We start from the raw sequence: 22239 nt of genomic DNA, 5'->3' as shown, positions 1-22239 counted from the left end.
GCTATGTGGAGGTTCTAGGTTCAAGCCCACCTCAGTTACTGACTCACAGCATTTGACCCTGAGCTTTTCACTTAAGGCCCTTGTACTCTATTCTTCAGATGAGATGTAAAACCAAGGTTCTATTGTAAGTGACTGCAGCAGGAGCTGTGATACATAGTTAAACCATAAGTCTCTGTAAGTTGCATTGGATCAAACTGTCTGCTAAATAATAATTTGAAATCCTTAGTTTGTAACTTATTCAATTATATATGAATGGATTGTAATGTTTCACACACCAGCCCTAATAAGTAGGGTAACTTTTTTTCCTGTGACATGAGTTCATTCGGTTGGAAGTTCAGATAGTAAATGTACTCAGATAGACGTTTCTTCTATGCTGTCAGTTTGTTTGTCAACTGCTTTTGAGAACAATAAACAATTTAAATAAAGAAATAAATAATACAGTAAAAATAAAGTGCATTAAGAACTAGGACTGGGACAGATGTGTCACCACTGGCCAAACTGACTGGTCCTACATACCAGGTATTACAGTACAATAATCTGGATTTAAGTAATATTGTTTTAATATAATTTTAAACCATCATACAGCCCAGAGCCAGAATGCCACAGATATAAGAGGAGTAGTTCAATTACGGTTATGAGTAATTTCTAGTTTTATACAAGCGTTCAAATTGTTATGTCCCAGTGGAAATTTGTAGCATACTTGCTTCCAAATAGGAAGTCCCTGCAGGTATTGTGTGCTCCAGTGCGGCAAAGCTACTTTCTGTAGGGATAGACCACTGACTACCGACATGAAAAATCTGGGTAAAAATCTGAACATATGTATATTCTGTTAATTATTTTTACACTCTTTCTAAGACATGCACATTTGTATTATTGTAAAGCCACTCGTTCTCCTTTGATACCCGTATAGGTATATTCCGGGCAAACATTCTTAATATCACGTGGACTCCGTCCTGCATTCTACAAATCTTCATCTCCTAGAGACAGAAAAGCGTCTCGGGAGGGAAACACTTGCGTTTATTGGCTAGCAGCTGCTTCCCTCGCTCCGCCTTTGTAGTTTGTGAACAATTTCCTAGGAATGGCTGTCAGGGTGCTGTTTTGTAACATTTTAACAAATTGCGAGGCAAATGCACGCCTTGAAGAGAAAGCTGTTACAGTAAAACACCATGAACAACTAAAGTAATCGCAGTTGCTGATTAAAAACTGTAAGTACAAGACAGTAAACCATTTATCAAAGAATAAAGAGGGCAGGATGAAAACAAAATTAAACGTTATTAAGAACTTGAAGCGATAATAACAAAACAAGAAAAGTAGCAACACACCAGATGAGATTTCCTTTAAACAGCATGTGCATTTTAAATCCTAAAACAATTATTATTTTAAACACTGTCAGTTTTAGTGCATTTGGTTTCTACCAGAACAGTGTGCTAATTTGTAGTTTATTTTAAATACTTTTTTTTTCAGTGAAGTGATAGATCTTTTGTTTTAAATCTTCTCTTCTTATCTGTGTGTAGGATATGGTGGTGGGTGTTTGTTTTGTATTATGCTGTTATGTCTTGTAATTATCTACTTTGATGTTGCCCAGGGTTGGACAGTGTTTCTATTTTAACGCAAATCTACCCCATCACTTTAGACGCAAAATCTTCGTACTCTAAGTTTATATATATAATATATATATTATATATAATCATACGATATACTGCTTTATATTACGTATATATATACATTTTATATGCTGTTGCTGACGTAAAACTCTTCATCGCATAGGGAACCTTGTAAAATTAACGTCAGAATAGTACCCTTTCAAAGTGTGGTAATAAATAAATAAATAAATAAATAAATAAAATAAAAAAAAACAGGCAAGTATAGCTTACGCTTATAAATATAGTCAAATCATGGCAAAGTGTACGAAGGTATAGTGAAATGTGAATAACGCATCGTGACCATGGTAAACATTGTAAAGCCCATAGAGGTATAGTAAAGCATATTTAAAAACATGGTAAACTGTAGTACAGTACATGCATAGTATAACAATGGAAAACCAACAAAATTACCGTGCAAATCTGTAAACTTTTATAAGGATAACATGGCTACCCTTTATAAAACCTAATAAATGGAAAGAAAAATAATGGGAAAATAATTGTTTGAATTATGACATCGGTGGTGCAAATGTAACGTGGTCAACATTTCCATTTACCTGACCAAAAATAATAACATTGGGTGTGCTCAATATAAAATATAAGGCTTTAGGTCATTTGTTATTTAAACCTAGAGATTTTCTGTTGCCATGGAGCTTGATACAGTTCAGATACTCTGATTCTGAATTGCAGGAATGGGAGCTGGAGTCTGGGTCAGTATATAGAAGGTAGTAAGCTCTACTTGCTGTTATTTTCACAGCCAGTGGGAGAGAACAGATCTGAAATTAAGAGCCTCTTTCATCTTTCAGTAAACTGCTTTCTCATACCATGGGAGCAGGTAGGTCCAAGATCTGGCAACTTGTTTAACTGTAACTTTTGTGTTTATCCAAGTTTGTGTCTGATTTACCACAAGTTTCTGTACTATTCCTATTAGCATATTTGCTGTCTAGCCTAATATCCCGTGTCTTAGCTGATAATATTTTAGATATCACAGAAGTGTCTGTTGATACAATGTTAAAAAATGAAAATAGGCTTAGAAGCCAGGTGAGGCAGTTCCAACAGCATGTAAAAACCCTCACCAGTCCAGCTAGCTCAAGAAACATACATACAAAGTGCATTATGAAATTCATACATTTATTTGGATGAGACTAAGGTACAGAAATCCTAATAGCTTCAGTCAGGGTTAATGTCACTGGTACATGCACACACTTGCAAACTTGTGACTTCAAGAGAACAGCCAATTAAAACTAAAGCAGATTAATAATACAGCATATACAGCATGAATATACAGCATCTAAAGTTAGAAGTTGAAAAAACTCTGAAAGTTGAGTTTCAGTAGTGGATTTGTTAGCCCATGTTTAAGATCAACCTGTGCTTGGAATTCCTTCTCCTTCCCCAGAGTTTATTTAAGAAAGCAGTCTTGGAGTTTGTTCTTTCAAAAAAGGGCTGCAGGCATTCGATGTGTAGATTTCTTGGAGATATCTGCATTCAAATACAGTATCTCAAGGCCTAATGCACCACTTTGATACTGTAGTGCTAATATTCCAAAGTAAGCCTCCTCTTGGATTAGAGGGCAGTAATTTAGTTTAAAATACTTGCAAAACATTTTTTTAAAGAAGTGTCTTGTGTCATGATAACAACAATAAGGAGGTAAGAACAGAAACAAAAACAGGCCTGTATGCTTGTTAGAACAGTATTTTAAACAAAGATGCGTGCATCCCTCCAGCTGCTACAGCACTGCAGTTACAGATTGAGACTAGTGACTGTATTGTTGAAAAAAGGTATTCACATATAAAGCAGATTTTGTTAAACATATTGTACCTGACAGTGTAAGAAGGTGTGGCTTTGCCCTTACTGAAGAAACTTGCAATATGCATAGAGCTTTGGAGTTAAATTATCCCAACATTTCCAGATTGATCTGCTTCTTCAACAATTATATTTTTCCCTTCTTGCTTTTTAGTGGGACATAATAAACCAGGAAAGATACGTGGCATTTGTAAAACAGTCACAGAGACCCTAAAACAGTCAATGCTCATACAGTAATGTAGAACTTAGAAATTATGCTGAAATTAACACCTGAATATCAAAAACAATTTCAAATTTGTAAGGTTGCATGTCACCTGGTTTGCTGCTAATGTATTGGTAGAGAGTGTGTATGAAGCTGAATGGCATGCATCATAAGAGTTTTGCTTCCACCAACCGGAAAGGCATGTAAAAAAAAAAGAGGTCTTTATCATTGTTTAGAGTATAATTTCAAACTCTACTAGTGGCAGAATGCATACCTTATCTAATTGACATATGAATGTGCATGTAACTGTAACAGGTCTAGGAATTAGCATTGTATGAAAACTATTTGAATGCAAATGTTTTAGGAGAAAAGAACAAAGCAGTGCCCAATTAAAATTGAGCTGAAATTTAAATGCCCTATGTACAGCATAAAAACTCAAGCGCTCATACATGATGATGGTTTCTTTGAATAAACAAACACTCAGGATATCAAGTTGTAGACATTGTATGTTTACACAACCCAGAAAAACAAATATGAAGGAATTAATCTGGTAAACTTGATAGTCCATTGGGCTTATTAGTCAATAAAATAGTCTACATCTACAGGCTCATGAGTATTCTCATGCGTATCTCATGACCATTCCGATTTACTGAAGTGCAAACTTGGATATTTCTGAACTGTTCCTAAGGTAATCTTATTTTCCTGAAGCAATTAGTTTGCCTTCTGTGCTGAATGATATATAATTAGAGAATATTTAGAGACTATTTACAGAACAAACAAAGAAACAAAGTGGGGAGAACATAAATCGCTGAACGGATGGTAGGATCAAATTGCCTCTAATATCTGTGTTGCAATCGTTTAGAAGGAATGAGAACAGTTGCTAGGTGTCAGAAGTGCAGATACAGTACTGCAAACTTTGCTGTTTGCTTAACTGTTTTGCCTGAAGTTGAGTTAGGGTTTATGTGCAGTAACACGAATGCCTTTTTCACAGATGTCGTTACTGGTTTTATTGCTTACCCTGTTTGTTTCCATGTATTTTTACGAAACAATAAAGCCCACATAGTAACTTTTTTTTTGTTGGAAAAACCAGTTTCCCCGTTTACATTCCTATAACAAAGAAACATTTTAACTACTGATTCAACTGCTAAAATTGTGGTGTGTCTCAAATTCTCAAATCTTCTTTGTTGGATTTTTAAAACCTGTTTTATGCAATATAGTTAAATTTACAAAATGTGTGTACTGATTGTTGATGCATGGACTCGTTGTAAATTACAGTAGATTCGATTACAAAAAAGGCTCCTGTTAAATCACTGGCATTCATGCATTGGGTGTTCAATGTTGGGTTAGTGCAAACCCCAATGTCAATAAATTGCTAAACCTTCAGCCCCATAAGCATTCATTTTGGAATGCTGTTTTATCCTGGATTCGTGGCATCCCAGTGCAAGTTGCCAATAGCTGATCCACACCGGGAGTTTTGAAGGTATGAGAACAGAAACGTGTTAAATAGTGCATTACCACTATACCACACAATTCCACAGCGGTTTATTTTAAAATGTTTGACTATCAACTTACCACGGATACAGGACCAGTGGATGTTTTAGTTTCATCAAATATTCACCATTGAACTTAAAGCACAATGCCTTAAACACAGTATGTGACATAAATTGTGTGACATTTCTAATGTCTTCACTGACATTGGATGTTCAGAAGGACCCAGGACTAAAGTGACATTTATGCATTTGCTGTGATCAAGAAATGGCCAAATAAATATTATTTTAAAACCAAATTTCATACAAAACTATTAAAAATTGATAATTTATACTATCTATAGTTCTGGAAATTTAAATATCTTGCTGGTTTAATATCCTGTTATGTAAGTTTTCTATAGCTCTCTATTGTTGCTACTGCTTAGATTATTATTTACCATGCTTACTAACTGTTTCAGCAAAATGTCAATTTTCAACCACTTCTAAAAACTGAATTTCCAAAGTGAAGTTCTTAGAATTGATCAATAGGGGCATGCAACTTCTGCCCCCTTTGCAACTCAAGTAAGTATTAAAAGTGGTTGAAAGGAGAAATGTAATGCCACCGACTTGAAAGACATCACAAACCCCAGTTGACAGACTATGATTGTAATGTTAACAGGTTCTTTTTCTCTGAAGGTGTTTTATACTTTGACACATGAAACTTCACTTTTAGTCCACTTAGTTACCTTGATGCCTTGCTAACTCAAGGTGTACTTTCACTGAAATTTATAATAGGCTGTGCCTTTACTTGCTGTACTCAATAAGAACTCAGTTAAATTTCAAGCACAGAACAGCTTGTTAACATTCTCTAGCTCTGTACTCCTGCAGTGATTGATTTACAGTTTAGTAGGGGCTTGTTGATTGTGTAAAGCACATTGTGGGAGTCAAATCAGAACATTCTTCGAAGGAGCACTTTAAACATGGGCAAGCCTAAGCTTGCTCTGATTAATATATTTATAGAGTGAAATTTGTGGACCTACAGATCTACATTGGTACATTATAAGAATGCCATTGTATTTTTCAGCAGTACAGATACCAAAATAAATTCTTAATTCATCAGAACAATTATTAATTCCAAGTTAGCACATATTCCAAAAGAAAGCAAACTACAGCTGTGGAAGTACAAAAAGTATTTTTATATGTAATGTGTGGGTGAGCTACTGGCGAGATCAATTATTTTTGTGCATTACTTATTTAAGTGTACAGAGCATTTTAATATTATTTTCTTTGTTTTGTATAGTGAATTCTGCCTTATTAGGTTGATATTACAGAATGTTGGTGTGGACTGATTTTGAAATGCAGTGATAACCATCTTTACAATATAGTATAATTTTTTCAAGACAAAGTAATTTGGTGTTAATGAAATGCTTACTATTCCAACTAACAATGCTGTTACAATGATATAGTCAAACATTTCTTGAATGACTATGGCACAAATGGAACCGTTTTATTTTAATTCTGCTTCTGGTTTAAGTGAATTTCTGTAAGATATCTAAGGGGAAATCTCTTCTCCCGGCTTCCTCTACACATAAACCTTCCTGTTGGGTGCCTGGAAGTTAAAGTCTCATTAATCCAGAACACATGCTTCCGTTTTCCTTGAGCACAAAGTAATCTGGCTTTACAATTGTTAGCATTCACTAATTATTTCTTCCTTTCAGCTCAACCAGTGGCGTTAAGACGGTGGTGCGTGGTTTGTGACGGTGGTGCGTGGTTTGTGACGGTGGTGCGTGGTTTGTGACGGTGGTGCGTGGTGCGTGGTTTGTGACGGTGGTGCGTGGTTTGTGACTGTGGTGCGTGGTTTGTGACTGTGGTGCGTGGTTTGTGACGGTGGTGCGTGGTTTGTGACTGTGGTGCGTGGTTTGTGACTGTGGTGCGTGGTTTGTGACGGTGGTGCGTGGTTTGTGACTGTGGTGCGTGGTTTGTGACGGTGGTGCGTGGTTTGTGACGGTGGTGCGTGGTTTGTGACGGTGGTGCGTGGTTTGTGACGGTGGTGCGTGGTTTGTGACGGTGGTGCGTGGTTTGTGACGACTGTGGTGCGTGGTTTGTGACTGGTGGTGCGTGGTTTGTGACGATGGTGCGTGGTTTGTGACGGTGGTGCGTGGTTTGTGACGGTGGTGCGTGGTTTGTGACTGTGGTGCGTGGTTTGTGACGATGGTGCGTGGTTTGTAACGATGGTGCGTGGTTTGTGACGGTGGTGCGTGGTTTGAGAAAGATAATAACAAACCCTTGCCCAGGTGACGTACATCAATTTGGGTTCATCTTCAAACATTGGATTTTATTTATTTTGGTGGTTTGTGTAGTAGTATCCCTATTCTTGTGATCTGTGATTTCCACCATCTCATGTCAAGAAACTTCAGATTTCTTCTTCCTGCCATATTGTAATGATTTGCCCTTTATAACATAGGCTGGAAAGGTTATAGGGATTTAAAAAAAAGGATGATGTCTAAGCACTTATTTCCCCATTTCTTCATACACTGTCAGATTATTTTGGTGAAATTACCCAAAACCAACTTTATAATATATATATTATAATACTTTATATATATATATATATATATATATTATATATATATATATATATATATATATATATATATATAATGATATGCTTTTTTTCAGACATGCTTGATTTTTTCAGTGATGCTTATTTTCTGGTATAAGATTAGTTTGGATGTGGTTACTATGGAAACTGTTGCCTGGCACAGAGAAGTTGGTTCTCAGAGAACAGTTGTTTCAGATGTAGATGCAACTACATTTCCATTTTTGAGCGTAGATCCTTTGTAAAAATCTACTGTACTGAATTACATTTCTGGTCCCCAAATCCTGGTGCTGACCGTTCATACTACTGTACCTACAATACCTATTGTAATGCTGTTTTTGCTGGTTGCAGTTCTTCACTTCTGATGAATTCAGAGCTGTGTTGATAGCTTATTATCGAATATTGAATATTTTGTTAGGGCATTGTTTTCACATTCTGTGTTGTGTGGCAGCAGGTATACCTCACTGATGTATTTATTTAGCATGTCCAGTTTGGATCCACCCTTATATCTGCAGTTCTGTTTGTTTCGCTGTCTTGGCTTACAATGCTGAGTGGTGGAAAACACCTAAGATGACTAATTTTAATAAGATATGTAAAATTTTCTCAAAAACATGTTATTTTACTTTCAATTATTATTTAACCTACAAAAAAACAGATCTTTTTGGTTATTATATTTGCATTTCTTGAGACGTGGTGATGTATTCCTTTGTACATTGGTAATTTTCTCATGCAAACCCTGGTCCCCTGAAATAGAAAGATCTTGAGACAGCATAGGCAGTCGCCAGACCTGCACTGGTTGTGGGTTAGGCAATGGTGCCTGAACCCTGGGGACTGAGACAACGGGCGGAGGGGAGGTTCGCAGCAGCTCTGTCAAAAGGGACTGCTGCTGGTTCATAGCTTGAAAAAGCTTTTCCATTTCCCCCGCAGCCCAGCCAGTATTGCCAGAGTGCCTGCTATGGCAGAGGAGAGGGGGAGCTGTCTGAGCCAGAGGATGAAGAAGAGGATTTAGAAGAGCACGCTGTTAGTCCTGCTCCTACCCTTAGGATCACATCCTCCCTGTTACACCCAGAGTGGGGACTGTTGACCACACTGCAGGGGACGAATGGTGTGAGTCATGCTGCGTGCCAGAGATGCAGAGCAGTCTCTGGAACAGCGGGCCAGTCTGCTTTCCAGTGTCCTCTTAGCAGAATTAGCAAAAGTCTTTAACTGCTCCCTCTGCATGTTCCCTTCCCAGGCAGTGGATTCTTATCCTCTGCTGGAGTGTTTCTCTTCCAACCAACACAAAGGTTAAACCCAGGCATGGTGCAAGGTTGAAAAAAACAGTTCAGCTGTGTAGTGTATACACACAAGAATAGACAGCTGACTGGTGCTGAAAACTATACACAAAAATGGAGCACTGGTAATGGTTTTGGTGTCAAACCGACCAAACCGATTCTGGTATGAACCAGATGACTGTTACCAACCTTGGTACCAATAAAGGTGAATGGTACCGACCAGATCACTGATACCAGTTCTGGCACCGACTGGTACTGACCAGGTCTGACGAGGCTGAAAGAAAAATGGCACAGAGCCTTATGCGTCACTCTTATTTATCTCCTGGGGGCGGAGAAGATGTCTGACGCATACGGGGCTCTTAAAGGAGCAGCTTTGATAGAAGTGCTCACGTAATTTGGGCTATAAGAGATATATCCCATTCGGCAATGGTTACATTTCGTACTTGAAAGGGATCCACCTTGATGCTCAGTCTTTTATAGGGGAAGAGTGTTATCTCATATTTCCTCAAGACAATTCATTTAAACGAACACATCCTTTTGGTCTTTTTAGTAATCGCTGACACTGAGCACTGTGGATCCATGGCTTTGGAAGTCGAAAGAACATTTTCTGATCTGCCATCAGAGATGGAAACAAAGACCTGGAACTACTTTGAACAGGAGAAGGATATTCCTGAGCTTGTTCATGGTGTGCATGAGCTCATGACCATTGATGAATCAAAGTCTCCTGCACACAGATCCAGAGAGGCACATTCAGCACAAGAGCCTGAGTCATATTCAGTAACGAGTGCTGGAGAGTCACTCAGTCGCAGTTAGAGGAAGACGGTTACAATCAAATCGTCTTCCAGATTCTCTTTAGGGAAAGCCAAGAATGCAATGAGAAAGCCACTGTACGACATTTCCACTGTCCACAAGAAGCCATCTTCCCATGTATGGAGAGAGTTGTTTCAGAGTCAGTCAGAAACGGTGAGAGAAAGATATATTCTCAAATGTATTACCAACATTAAAAAAAAAAGTTAGAAAATGGCTTGGAGTTAAAAAAATTTGTCTTTGATTTTTTTATTTATTTTTTTTAAGTAGACTAATCCAAATAGATTAATCCTTAAAAGGTCACACATCCGTTATGCATTAGGAAATTCAATTTCAATGGTATTTATCAAGGCCGTAGCCAGCTGCGAGGTATGGGCATTAAAATCATAGTAATAATTATATATTTAAGCCCTTGCATTTCATCCCTCGCTGTGTGCATACACTAATTTCCAAGTACTGCTGATATCTAAGCTATTGACTCTGTGCTGTTCTTTACTGTCTGTAGTGATTGATGCGTTTAGTAGGCTACTGTCTGTATTTCAGTGTAATCTCGCTATTTAAAATATATCTAGAGTTTCTGAGTTTTTTTTTTCTGACAAATGTACCTGCTTTTAAATATGTTTTATGCAGGCTCCTGTTTTTATTAAAAGTGAAACAAGCCGATTAACTAAAATTTCTTTCTACTCCAGCGAATAACGTGCAGAATGAAGGCGGCAGAATCAAATGAATTGCTCCATATTTTAAGTAGCGTTCTGTAGTGAATTAGGTGTACAATTTATTTATATATAAATTAGTCTGTAGGCGTTCTGTTTAAGAACATCCAATTGTTAATAACTGAGACATACCATAATAGTTTGGTTATCTCATGTAGGACTCGGATTCCCTTAACAACAATTGACATCCACACAATGTGTCAGAAATATAAAACAATCATTTATTTAAGAATAAAAGTGGTGCACAACGAATCTAATATTACAGAAAGGAAAGGCTATTGGTTAGAGATATGCATACATAGTTATAGTTCATTGACTCCATAGTCAAACGATTACAACGACTATGACATCATTAGCATGCATTGTTAATATACTAATATTGAATATGTCTTATCACACAAAGTGTCTACTTTGCATTAGTATTTTCAATACCCGTTTCTTGTTGTTGTTATTGATCATGTCAATATGCACGAGAATTAATTCAACTTCTCATTCACAGCGGAATCCAACATTCCAGTACCTCATTTAGCAAATTAGTTTTACCGTGTTAATTTAGTTTAGACGTGATGTACCAAACTAATATGTTAATAATAATCCACTTAACTTGATAGCATTTGCTTCAGTTACTTTCTTGAGTCAAAGTATTTAATATTAGACATGTTGAATACTTATCGATTTCCATATAAAGAAGTCGATCTGTGTTGACGAACACTGCAGCTCTCTGGAACTGAAGTTCCAATCAGAACGACACTTTGCTCTATGCATTGTGTTGCATAGGCTCGCAATAAACAAATAGTTATTTTCAAATGGAGATCTTGTCTTGCATTGTTAATTAATTGTTGTTGTCGACAGTTCTCCAACTGGGAGCAGTTCCGTTGATCAGACGTAACTCAGTTCAGCTAATACGTTGCAACTGAAAGTTATATAGTTTGTAGAAGTGTTCTTATGGCAATTCTTCTGTATGGCTTTGCTTCAGTTTACTGTTTCAGTCTCTTGTAGGCCAAACAGCTACGGCTCTCTTAAAATCAGATTTTAGCCATTCTTCAGAACATTGGTTCTTCCTTGCCTTCCGTGAATTGAGCACTTATGCTCTCGTGATTCTGCAACGTTCTTCAGAGCAGTTTAGCTTCCATTTCATTCCTCAGAGCTCCAAGCCACTTCCAGAGGGTGGACACTCCTCGAGCACACCTCCTTTGTGGAGAGCACACTTGGGCAGCACGCGTGAAATTTCGAGAACCTTTTGTTTGTCCAGAGCACTCTCTTTGAAAGTCGCGCAGCTGGTTTTTGTGATTCTCTCTTCAACCCTGTGATTGGTTATTTTGGGCTGTGCCCGAGTCCACGTGGGGTATTTCTCATTGGTCGTTCTCGTTCAGAGACAGCCCATTGTTCTCAATGGGTCCGCTTTTCCGCCCGCTGTTGGACAGATTTGTGAGATGGTCTGGTCACTGTTTTGAGTATCAACGCATACTTAAAACTGTCTGGAAGTTGCCATCTGCAAGATACTAATGATTCATTCAGTGTTAGGTAAAGATAAAACACTTCTCCAGCAGTTAGTTTACAACTCTTTCTATAAGCATTCTTTGTCAGTGGAGGAGTTTGTGTCCAGAAACCAAGAGACACAGAGAATGGTTCCCCCCCGTATATTCCAATTCTGTTACTTTCATATTATTCATATTATGATGCCCCCCCCCCCCCCCGACGTTATAGCTCTTATAATGCAAACACATAATTAACCACCACAATTATTATTCATTTTATTTGACAAGTTTAGCAAGGGTGAAGTCTTTGTTTTATGAAAGAGTTAGTGTTGTAGCTACAACCTCCAAGCAACCAAGTTAAAATGATCATCATTTTATTGCTGAAACTTTATGTATGCAAGCACTCTTCTCTGTATTTGGATAATGACATCACTGTCAAAATCCAAGTTTGATAGATTAGGATTTAAAGGTAAGTACAGTGTCTACAACACATATTCTGCCATTACTACATTTCTTATGTTCTTTTTTCAATTGAATTTGAATGTCTCAAAAATTTAAATAAACAACATATAATAATCAAATTTATTTTTTCTTCAGTTAGAAAAAGTTTAGGGGGGGGGGGGGGGGTGGGGGCAAGTGCATGGGCAAGTGCCTCTGATTTTTCATGGATGGCTATGACCCTGTTTATTGTACATCTAGATCACAAAGAATATATTTCAGTTTTTTTTAAGAATATTATTACTGGTAATTGTGTCCTCCAGTGTACATTCCCCTAAAATGTGTTCCATTTCCAAATTGTGTACATGTAATATTTTTGAAAAAAGATCTTTAAATAAGAAATCTTTAGTTTTTTTTTCTGAAACAAATTCATGAAAAGAGCCTATGAAAGACCAACTTCTGTGCACAACCCCCCCAAAAAAACAATCTTATATATGGTTTAGAAAGGGTTGAATTTTCACAAGGCGATCTTGGCTAGATTCCGATGTACTGTTGTTTTGAAAATCTATAATTCATGCCAAAAGTTTGAAAAGCTTCATAGGCATTGCATCTGCAACTTTTGGATGCCTGGTGCTTAGGGCCCAGTAATCAACTACAGGCATGCTGATGACACCCACTGCAAATTTCAAGTCAATGAAAGATTTGATTTAATTAAGATTTGTGTTTATGCTCGTACCATTAGTTTGACAGGAGAACAGATTGGTCGTAGTGCCTATAAGCTGAAACAATTAATTATCTAGTGCTGTTTATTTCATTGGTTTCTGCAAATTATTTTGCTGCTGAACATGCCTGTGAAAGTGAATCTACCTGTGAAAGTGAATTATTATTATTATTATTATTATTATTATTATTATTATTATTATTATTAGTATTAGTAGTAGTAGTAGTAGTACAGTGCACTCCATTTACAAGAATCACATCCATCCCGGAAGATTTGATTCTTATAAGCGGTTGGTTCTTAAAAGTGGACCAATATGATTATTGTGGTGAAGTCATGCAGAGTCTGAGTTAGTTTGAGAATGGGAAGAGCTTTGTTCCCTGCAGTGTAGTGGGTTGACCACTAGATGTCATGAGTTCCCGTATGTATGCATGCCTCCGGAAAATCCATAGTTGTCAATTGTTTAACTGCTTGTTAAAGTTAATTCACATAGATTAAAAAAGGGCTTAGTCGATAGCTTTGTGATGGGAGGAGTAAGGAAGTGGAAGCGTGTATTGTGGAAGCAGAAGTAAAAGAGAAAGAAAGAGAGAAAGAAAGAGCAAATAAGAGATATGTTTGTTCTGGTACTAACTGTGCAAATAAGTAAAGTAGTCACAGTATATTTGATTTGTATTTGTTTAGTTGGTAAATGACTTAAATCTGTCCTGATGTAAGACAGGGACCACAAAAAATATTGTTTAGTTAGTGCTCCAAGTCTAACTGAGGGCTAGATTTATTCTGTTTGTTTTGTTTTATTAGCGGTTGTTTCCCCATCTCACTGTAAGAAAAATAAAACCAACACTGGTTTTAAACTGTAAATCAAGACTCCAGCCTGATTATTTACACTGCCCTTGGCCACGTCACGTTACAATTAGCAAAAGCGCCTCTGCGTGTCAGCAGTTTAAATACAATATACAAATGTCAATGGTGCTCAATCACTGAAGACAATACATCAAAACAAGTCATTTTGGGTAAGCAACTTGTTATAGGATCACAATTATGTTTACTCAAGGCTGCAGAATCCTATTTTACTGCAGTATAATTGAGAAGCGGTCGTCTCGTGAGGGTGCCTAGTTTAACTGCCGTGCGGTGATATGTGTAACGGCTTTTGAATTAAAATGACATTACAGTACAGTATTTTACCAATGCATGTAAGCATCTGTGGCTTATTTATTTTCAATTGTGATGTAAATCTCACAGTTTTTCACTAAGCGGAGATGTAAAACTCCGCAATCCCCCCCCTCCTCACTGTACTGGATCTCATTGGGTGCCACCTTCACAGTGTACAAAGCAAAGAACGTCTTTTACTCTCTCTGTCACTGATATATTTACAACGTGGGACCTTTGTCATGGCATTTCCTGGCAAAATTGATCAAAGTTCCCTTTATCCTCAGTGTGATCCGACATTTTACTCAATCCTTCGCTGTTAACAGCGATATTATGTAATATTATGCGCATTTGATACGTGGTTATACGTTTTATTTGAGCATGTAATTGCGTAATTCCCCGGGGTGTAAGCATTGTATGACTGTGAAGCCTGCCAGGGAAAGTCTGCTGAAATTCCCTACAAAACATATTCCGCGTTATAGTCATGCAAGTTCATCAATTTTATTCAAATAGATGTGAACAAAATAATGATTATTGGATTCAACATGACTCTGTCTACTGACTAGAAATTGACAGTTATTGCACTTTAATCAAGTGAAGGAATATATACAAATTATTAAAAATGCAACACTGCTGTTCTCACATGGACCTGAAGCAGCAATGACAGTTTTCAATCAGGCCGAATGAATGGCAAACTGAGAAGCAGATGCTAGATCCGTTGAATGGATACTAAATGGGATGTATCTCATGGAATACGATGACCAGTTTGCGTTTAAAAAAAAAAAAAAAGACATGACAGATACTAAAGATGGTGTATCCTGTGGTACACAAAACCACTTTTTAAAAATAATAAAACTATAAATGCTATTTATATACTGTAATTGTTTTTGTCATGTAATCTTAAACTATAGGTTGATCATGTTTAACGATTTAATTATATATATGTATGTGTGTGTGTATTTTTTTTTTTGGTAAACTCCTTCTTTTAACATGGTCCTACAAATATTTTTTTCTTGGATAGCAATATACAGTATGAATATGTATACAGTTAACAAAAAACATATTGGTGCATTTTCTATAGTTATTACCCAGCTCAACCCAAAAAATGTCAGTGGAAGTCAGATTTGTAAAATGTTATAGACCTTACCAAACTACATGTTTCTTTTTTCTTTTTCTTTTTTAAGGACTTACAGGTAGAGGACAAAAGTAACACATTACCAACTCCAAGTTGTGACTATCAGTCCAAGTCCGTGAAAATGAATGACAATACTGATTGTGGTTCACCTCATCAAGGCTTGTATGAACCAGCAACCTCACATGCAGCATCGTACTTTAGAGAGGGGCATACCTCATACCAACAAACAGATTTAAAATTTGATAGCAGGATCCCTTGGTCTAGTAGACGTTGCTTCTCTAGTCCACCTCTTGGGGAATACAGCAGTGTGGTGAAGATGAGTCCCAGAGGGCTGTCTGCCCCCCGACCGTCTTCAGTAGAAGCATCTAATCCTTATTCACTACTGTCAAAAAAAAGTACATCTCAGGTTTGGAAGTCTCTTAATACAGCCACTCGTTCTGGTAGGTTCTTGCATCATAACCTAGATGAGCCGCTGGATTCCAAGCATAACAGGGAAAAGTGTCCTTATCAGGCTGATTACTGGGCATGTGCAATACCTAGCTCCTTACCTCCATCTCCCAACCGAAAGTCTCCTCAATGGGATCCTGATGATGAATACAGGGTCTTGCTTGATTACACCTATCCCTTAAGTGCAAGTCATTCTCATTCCAGGGGCAGATCAGATGGGGATCCCATAGTTTCTGATCCATTGCTGCAGGATTCTGGTATAGAGCTTGATGACAGCTTCTGTTTCTCCACTGTCAACACTCTGGGGTCAACAGTGTGCCTTGAATGCAACACTGAGGTTTTGATAAAGGACAGTTCAGCTACTGAGAGCCCGTTCTCAGGCAAAGGCTTACTACCCTCAGGTCCAGAGTTTAAGGAACCCAGTCATTTGAAATTGGGTTTTGCACACCAGCAGCATGTAGGTTCTTCAAGAAAATCCATCAGCCCATATTCTTCAGTTGACCATGTGGATCTTTCATTAGAAAACTCCAATTGTTCGACCTGGTTTGAATTGCACAGCAAAAAATTTGAACAGAGAATGTGGCACCGTAAATATGGGGTCTTTTCATCTGCTTCATCCAAGCCTTGTTTTATCCCCACTACACAGATCCTTCCACCACACAAAGCATGGGACAATGATGAAGAATACCTTTCTCTGCCTCTAAGGCTAAAGGAGTTGGAGGTATTATCACAACAATTAAATACCATAGCGGTGCAGATAAGCAAGCCTGGGGATATGCGTTGTGAAACACAATCCGTTCTGGAAAAGGATACTGCTTCATCCAAGGCCCTGTATAATCAAGCAGAGCCCACGACTGGTAAGGGAATTGCAGATGCTGGTGCCCTATTTGATACGCAAACCATCAAGGAAGACTGTGACCTAGAGAATGATTTACAAAGTGCGGATGGTGAACTTACAATAAGCAGGCTGAAGACGGTCTCTTATTTTATGGAGCAGCTTGGAGGATTATCTCTTTTTGAATTTGAAAAGAAGACACAAATTGATCCCAGCGGTGGAGAAACAAAGGAATCGCTTATGCAACACATTCAGGTATTAGCCTTATCCTTAACCTCAGTGTATTGCACATGATGTATCATAATTATCCCCCACTAGCGATGCATAATTCCAGGTAACAGAGATATAGTAGAGCCACCCACTGACACTATTGTTTTACATTTATCTAGAGAACCTTTTATCCAATTGTGATGAAACTTGATTAGGACATCCTTCTGTCATACAGATTCAAATTATAATAAGATATCTGTCTTTACATACATATGTACAGTATGTCAAAATTATACTTTCACACATATATAAAACCTGATATTTTTCTTTATACTGAAAGCACTTGTATTTACAGTTTACAGATTTGGCAGGGTATGTTTGCTATTAATGTACTTATTTACTAGTTGTCGTAGTGTCATGAGGGGTGCAAATGGATTTGGTAAAAGGTAAATGACACATTTCTCTTATACAGACATTTTGCTATAAACTGGGGGAGCTAATTCAATGGCTATACAAAGTAGCTGAGCAAATGAACAACTGGAATCCTCCAGCACCAGACATCGATAGTGTCAAGACCTCACTTGATGTTTACAAGGTAAATATATCGGATAAGTCTAGTGAAATGTCAGTCTTCTTCCTGAAGAAAATGAAATCTTTGGCAGGTAGAGGAACGAGTTTCAAGCTGAGCTGAGAAGAGCAGCAAAAGTCATAGCTGTTTTAATGTTTCACATTGATAATGTTATTTTAAAAAGTACACGCATATCATTTCCTTATATAAGGTATACAACATCCTTATCCAAATCCAGTGTTTTTTTTGTTTTAATATATTGTTGACTTCATGCTGTCCCACACAAATGCTTTACAAAGCGATATTGTATGTCTTCTACTATCAATTTGCAGAAGTTCCAGAAGGAAGTGGATGAACACCAGCCTCTTACCACAGCAGTTTTAAAAACAGGAGAAATTCTTCTTGGCTGCATGAGCTCCACCTTCCCAGGTAACTCGATTAAAAAAGAAATGGGATGAGACCAAAAGATTCAGGCTATGTGTAGGAAGCACCCCTTTATCTGGCATATTTCATCTGTCCTAATTTTTACTCTGCATATCATATAAATCTTTGATAGTTAAATCAATGTAAAATCTAGGGTCACACACACAAAGTATTCTTCTATTATAGCCTGGATCAGGGGGTTAATCCTAGTGGGGTTTGTTAACAGAAATTAGTATAGTGCTGCCCTGTTATAACATGACTTGTTATAGTGCTGAATCGGTTATAACATGCGAAGATTGTGGCTCCCATTTCTCCCTAATGTAATTTGACTCACAAATGTTAGGTGAACATTCCAGATATACAGCACGAAGCACGGCAGACAGCAAAAAAATGAAAATCTTTCTCTGTTAAAATGACAGAGTAAGAAAAGATGAAACTCAAGCAGCAGTTTCAAAAGATGTACATTTAACAGAATCTACATTGTGTGGGTGGCTAAAAAACAAAGAAAAACAAAGAGGTTTGCTTGATAAGATTGACTCCAAACAGGGCTGCTCTAGGAAAAAAAAATATGCTGCGCTAAAGATTGAGATAAGCTGCTGTGTGAATGTGCTGCTGTGCTAATGCACTGCTGTGTGAATGCGCTGCTGTGCTAATGCACTGCTGTGTGAATGCGCTGCTGTGCTAATGCGCTGCTGTGTGAATGCGCTGCTGTGTGAATGCTCTCCTGTGATAACGCACTGCTGTGTGAATGCGCTGCTGTGCTGATGCACTGCTGTGTGAATGAGCTGCTGTGCTAATGCACTGCTGTGTGAATGTGCTGCTGTGACAGTGCAAGACTGTTATTTTTGGTGTGGCCCAGGCTAACAGGCCGGGAATAATCGTCCCAATAAACCATGGATTCGAGTGCAGATTGTGTGCGTCTCCTGCCTTCATTTTCCACGTTACACTACAATATAAATTTGGCTTGTGGGCACCGTAAATCATTTCAGAAACAAAAGTGACAATATGCGTTATAAGGCAAAACACAAATAACACATTCTCTTAATTATGGACCCCGACAACCACATTATAATGGTAGTACTGTATATAATCCCAGTAGTTAGTTAATGGTTTACATTGCTCAAAATGGTTCTGTTTAATTGTTCCCAATATATTTTAAAATACACAGGGGTAAGTCTTGGTAACAAAGAATCCTTACATTATTCAAATTCATTACCTGAACTTATCCAGTCATCTATCCTGACAGTTTATATGGAAAGCATCTACAAAGTACTAAAACCATTTATGCTATTTGCATCATCTTAAATCCTGACTGATAGTGGTTATTCTAACTGACTAAACTACTTTGCGATTAGTTTTAAAGGAAACTCTGGGGTTGGTTGAAAAGCAGTCGCAGGCCCTGGACAAGCATGCAGAACACTTGTACTCGTCGATACTGACCGCTATGGATATCATTCGAGATGAGGTGCTGACAAAGTCTGACCTAAGTGGTGATTCCACTGTGGATTCAGTTGAGGTAAAAAGTAAGGTAACCATTTCAGAATGATTTAGCCTAACTTGACGACAGTCATATTGCACAAATCAAGAGGACAGAATACCATTGTACTTTTAGTTTTAAATAAACAAAGATTTTATTTATTTATTTATTTCTAGGGGGAAATCCGATTTTTGGACCCTGTAGGTTAACTGAATGATTCCACTTGGTCATTTAGAGTTGGAAAATTTGTATTACTAGTGTAAGTGCACTCAATTGGAACAATCACCGAACATAACTGGTTATTATCACACTCCAGTTAATGTGAATTACATTTTTCAATTTAACAACTGATGTCCAGAATTGCTGTGCCACTGGTATTCTGAAGCAGTGCCAAAAGGAAACTGTAGAGCCATCAAGTTGTGACATGGATACAGTCAAATAAAACATGGCATGAAAGAATGTCTAACAGCTCTGGTCATGATGATACTAAGCTAATGAAGCGACCAGCTTTACCTGTTACAGATCAAGAGTCCACCTAATAGTACAAACCAGCAGCTTTCACCAGCTTTGAATAATACCGCTTGATGCGAAAAAACACTCAATGGTGGAATAAGTAGTAATGCTAAAAGAAACCTCAAATTACATTCGACTATAAGTCTTTCTGAACGTTTTCTTGTTGAAATGAATCGTAAATAAGCCTGAATGCACTAACTGGGTTGTCATACCAGTGAAGACTAAATCCTCAATTTTTGATTTCTAATAAGATTTCCCCTGCAGTTTTTTATGCATTCCAATCCATTGCCCATTAAAATGAAACTTTTCATCCAACCAAGAATAAGTCTTCTTAAAGCTTCTATAGCTTGAGTTTCCTTTTTGAGAAAGAAATTTCATCAAGGTCAGTACCAGAAACTAAAATGTTTTCTTTATTTTTTTTTCTTCAGTTGTGTCTGTGTAGCAATGAAGGATTCACTTGTTGCTTTGATGTTCTGGTATGAAATATCACTTCCTCAAAACATACTAATTATTTTTTTTTTTTTTTTTTATATAATATATATATTAAGGGTCAACAGCTGAATGAAAGTAGATTTGTGGAACAAGATCCAGAACTATGAAGACACATTATCTCCATCAACACTACATTTCACTGGTTATGTAAATGTAGCCTTGAATTTTTTTGTGGCATTAATATTTCTGTTGTGCTGTACAATAAGATGTATAACACACTAGTGTAGAATCTGCTTTAAGGTTAGTCTATTGCCTATAATGATTTGAATATTGTATATTATTATGCCATTTTTTAGGAATGCAATTATCATGTTTGAAATGTTCCACATTTTTATTTGGAATATAATGTGGGTTTTATAACTTAATTTATCTTTCATAAATGACTGCTCAGGCATTCATTGATGAGTAAATTGCCTTGCTCTAGGGTTAGATTTAAACTGTGTCACCGCTGTATTTATAAGGAGTTTTGAAGTTTTGTTATCACATGGCTATTTGCTGCAGATCCTCCTTTGTCTGAAAGTTTGATTAATATGTGCAATAGAACAGGGAGATAATGTGGATCAAGCAGCATTAGACGCCTTGCTACAGCCAACAGCCTAACCCTAAGCCACATCATTATGATTTAATGATTAGTATTGGTGAAACACATTTGGAAAAATGAAAAAAAAAAAAAACCCAAAGAGGAACAAAGATTCAGACCCTTGATTTTAAATTGAGTAAAGATTTTTAGCTGCTCAGCTGTTTAAGGAAATGCTACTAAAATAAATCACTTTCAACGAAATTCTCATTAAGTCTAATGTACTTCTGCAAACTTGATGAATAAGCAACATTAAGTAAATCCTACCACAAATGTGCAGGTTTTGCAATAAAACACTTGTGTTCACATAATTGTGCATGTTGCATGGCATTACAAAACTTTCAGTCAGCACTGTATTCAGTGATTTTCACCAAGCAGCATCTTTTTTCATTAATAAATTAGTAATAATTAGTAATAATGAATTAGTAATAATGATTTCAGTGTATCTCTGCTGTTTTGTCGCCTTACTTGTGACTTGTTCCAGTGAACTTAAAGATTGTAATCATTTGTGTTTGTGTTGTTTCTACTCTGAGTTGTTCTCTTCTCCTACTTTGACATACTTTGTACTGATACTGCAAAGTACTTTTAATGTAGTAATTGTGAACTGATGAAAGGTTGGAAATGCAGTTTTTTTATGGGGGTTTACAATATTATCTGAACAATGCAGTGGTATTTTTTTTTACAGAAATTCAGCTTTAACATCAAGGGGATCTTAAATGGAAAAACTAAAATAATTTTTGACAATAACTAAAGTAAACTAGGATGCATTTTGCCGCACAACAACATCTTTGGAATACAATATTTATACATCCATCACGTTTGAGAATGCAGCAAATCTTCATTCCAAAAGTGCATTGGTACCTGCTTAAATACTAGTCCCTAGTCCCTTACAGTAATTTAGCCTTCACTGCTGCTGTCTATGGTACCAGCAATTTCTGATTTCACAAAGGAAACCTCATGTCCAGTTTAAGGAGCTTTGCTGATTGCAGTGAGTATAACAGTAATGATACACATACAAAATAAATTCAAAAAGTGAGATACATTACCCTTGCAGTATTGCAATGTCTCTTAAATGTATTTTAAAATAAATAAAATCACTAGACAAAAAATAATGGTGTTTTGTTTTGACTGGTGCTTTAGGTTAGGGTTAGGTCAAGTGGGAGTGAAATTCTCAACAAAAAAAAGTGCAGGTACTCCAATGCGCAGCAGAGTGTAAAAAAAAAAAAAAATACCACTTGACTGACAATGAATAAATAGTTTTAAAATGCATAAATATCA

At 37.1% G+C, this 22239-nt stretch overlaps 1 protein-coding gene across 5 annotated transcripts; it reads left to right on the top strand.

The window, feature by feature from the left end:
• The first annotated feature begins 519 nt into the window (after nt 1-519).
• Nucleotides 520-22100, top strand: LOC121316123 (centrosomal protein of 68 kDa-like). Of its 5 annotated transcripts, none has more exons than XM_041250910.1 (7): nt 520-1205; nt 2398-2475; nt 15469-16956; nt 17384-17506; nt 17812-17908; nt 19258-19418; nt 20441-22100. In XM_041250910.1, the coding sequence occupies exons 3-7, from the start codon at nt 15541-15543 to the stop codon at nt 20489-20491; spliced, it is 1848 nt and encodes a 615-aa protein (XP_041106844.1). In that variant the 5' UTR covers nt 520-1205; nt 2398-2475; nt 15469-15540; the 3' UTR covers nt 20492-22100. The 5 variants fall into 5 exon arrangements, with proteins under 5 accessions (XP_041106844.1, XP_041106845.1, XP_041106842.1 ...); XM_041250911.1 differs by having other exon boundaries at nt 19258-19425; XM_041250908.1 differs by having other exon boundaries at nt 19258-19430.
• Nucleotides 22101-22239: the final 139 nt, after the last annotated feature.

This window comes from Polyodon spathula, chromosome 5, assembly GCF_017654505.1.
Source record: "Polyodon spathula isolate WHYD16114869_AA chromosome 5, ASM1765450v1, whole genome shotgun sequence".
NCBI classification, from domain to species: Eukaryota; Metazoa; Chordata; class Actinopteri; order Acipenseriformes; family Polyodontidae; genus Polyodon; species Polyodon spathula.
The sequence above is the reverse complement of the archived record's forward strand: the minus strand, read 5'-3'. Positions and strand labels throughout refer to the sequence as shown.

Coding starts and splice junctions, on each gene's coding strand:
- LOC121316123 (XM_041250909.1), top strand. CDS start 15,541: ATGAATGACAATACTGATTGTGGTTCACCTCATCAAGGCTTGTATGAA. Junction 16,957..17,383: donor CGCTTATGCAACACATTCAG/GTATTAGCCTTA, acceptor TCTCTTATACAG/ACATTTTGCTATAAACTGGG. Junction 17,507..17,811: donor CCTCACTTGATGTTTACAAG/GTAAATATATCG, acceptor ATCAATTTGCAG/AAGTTCCAGAAGGAAGTGGA.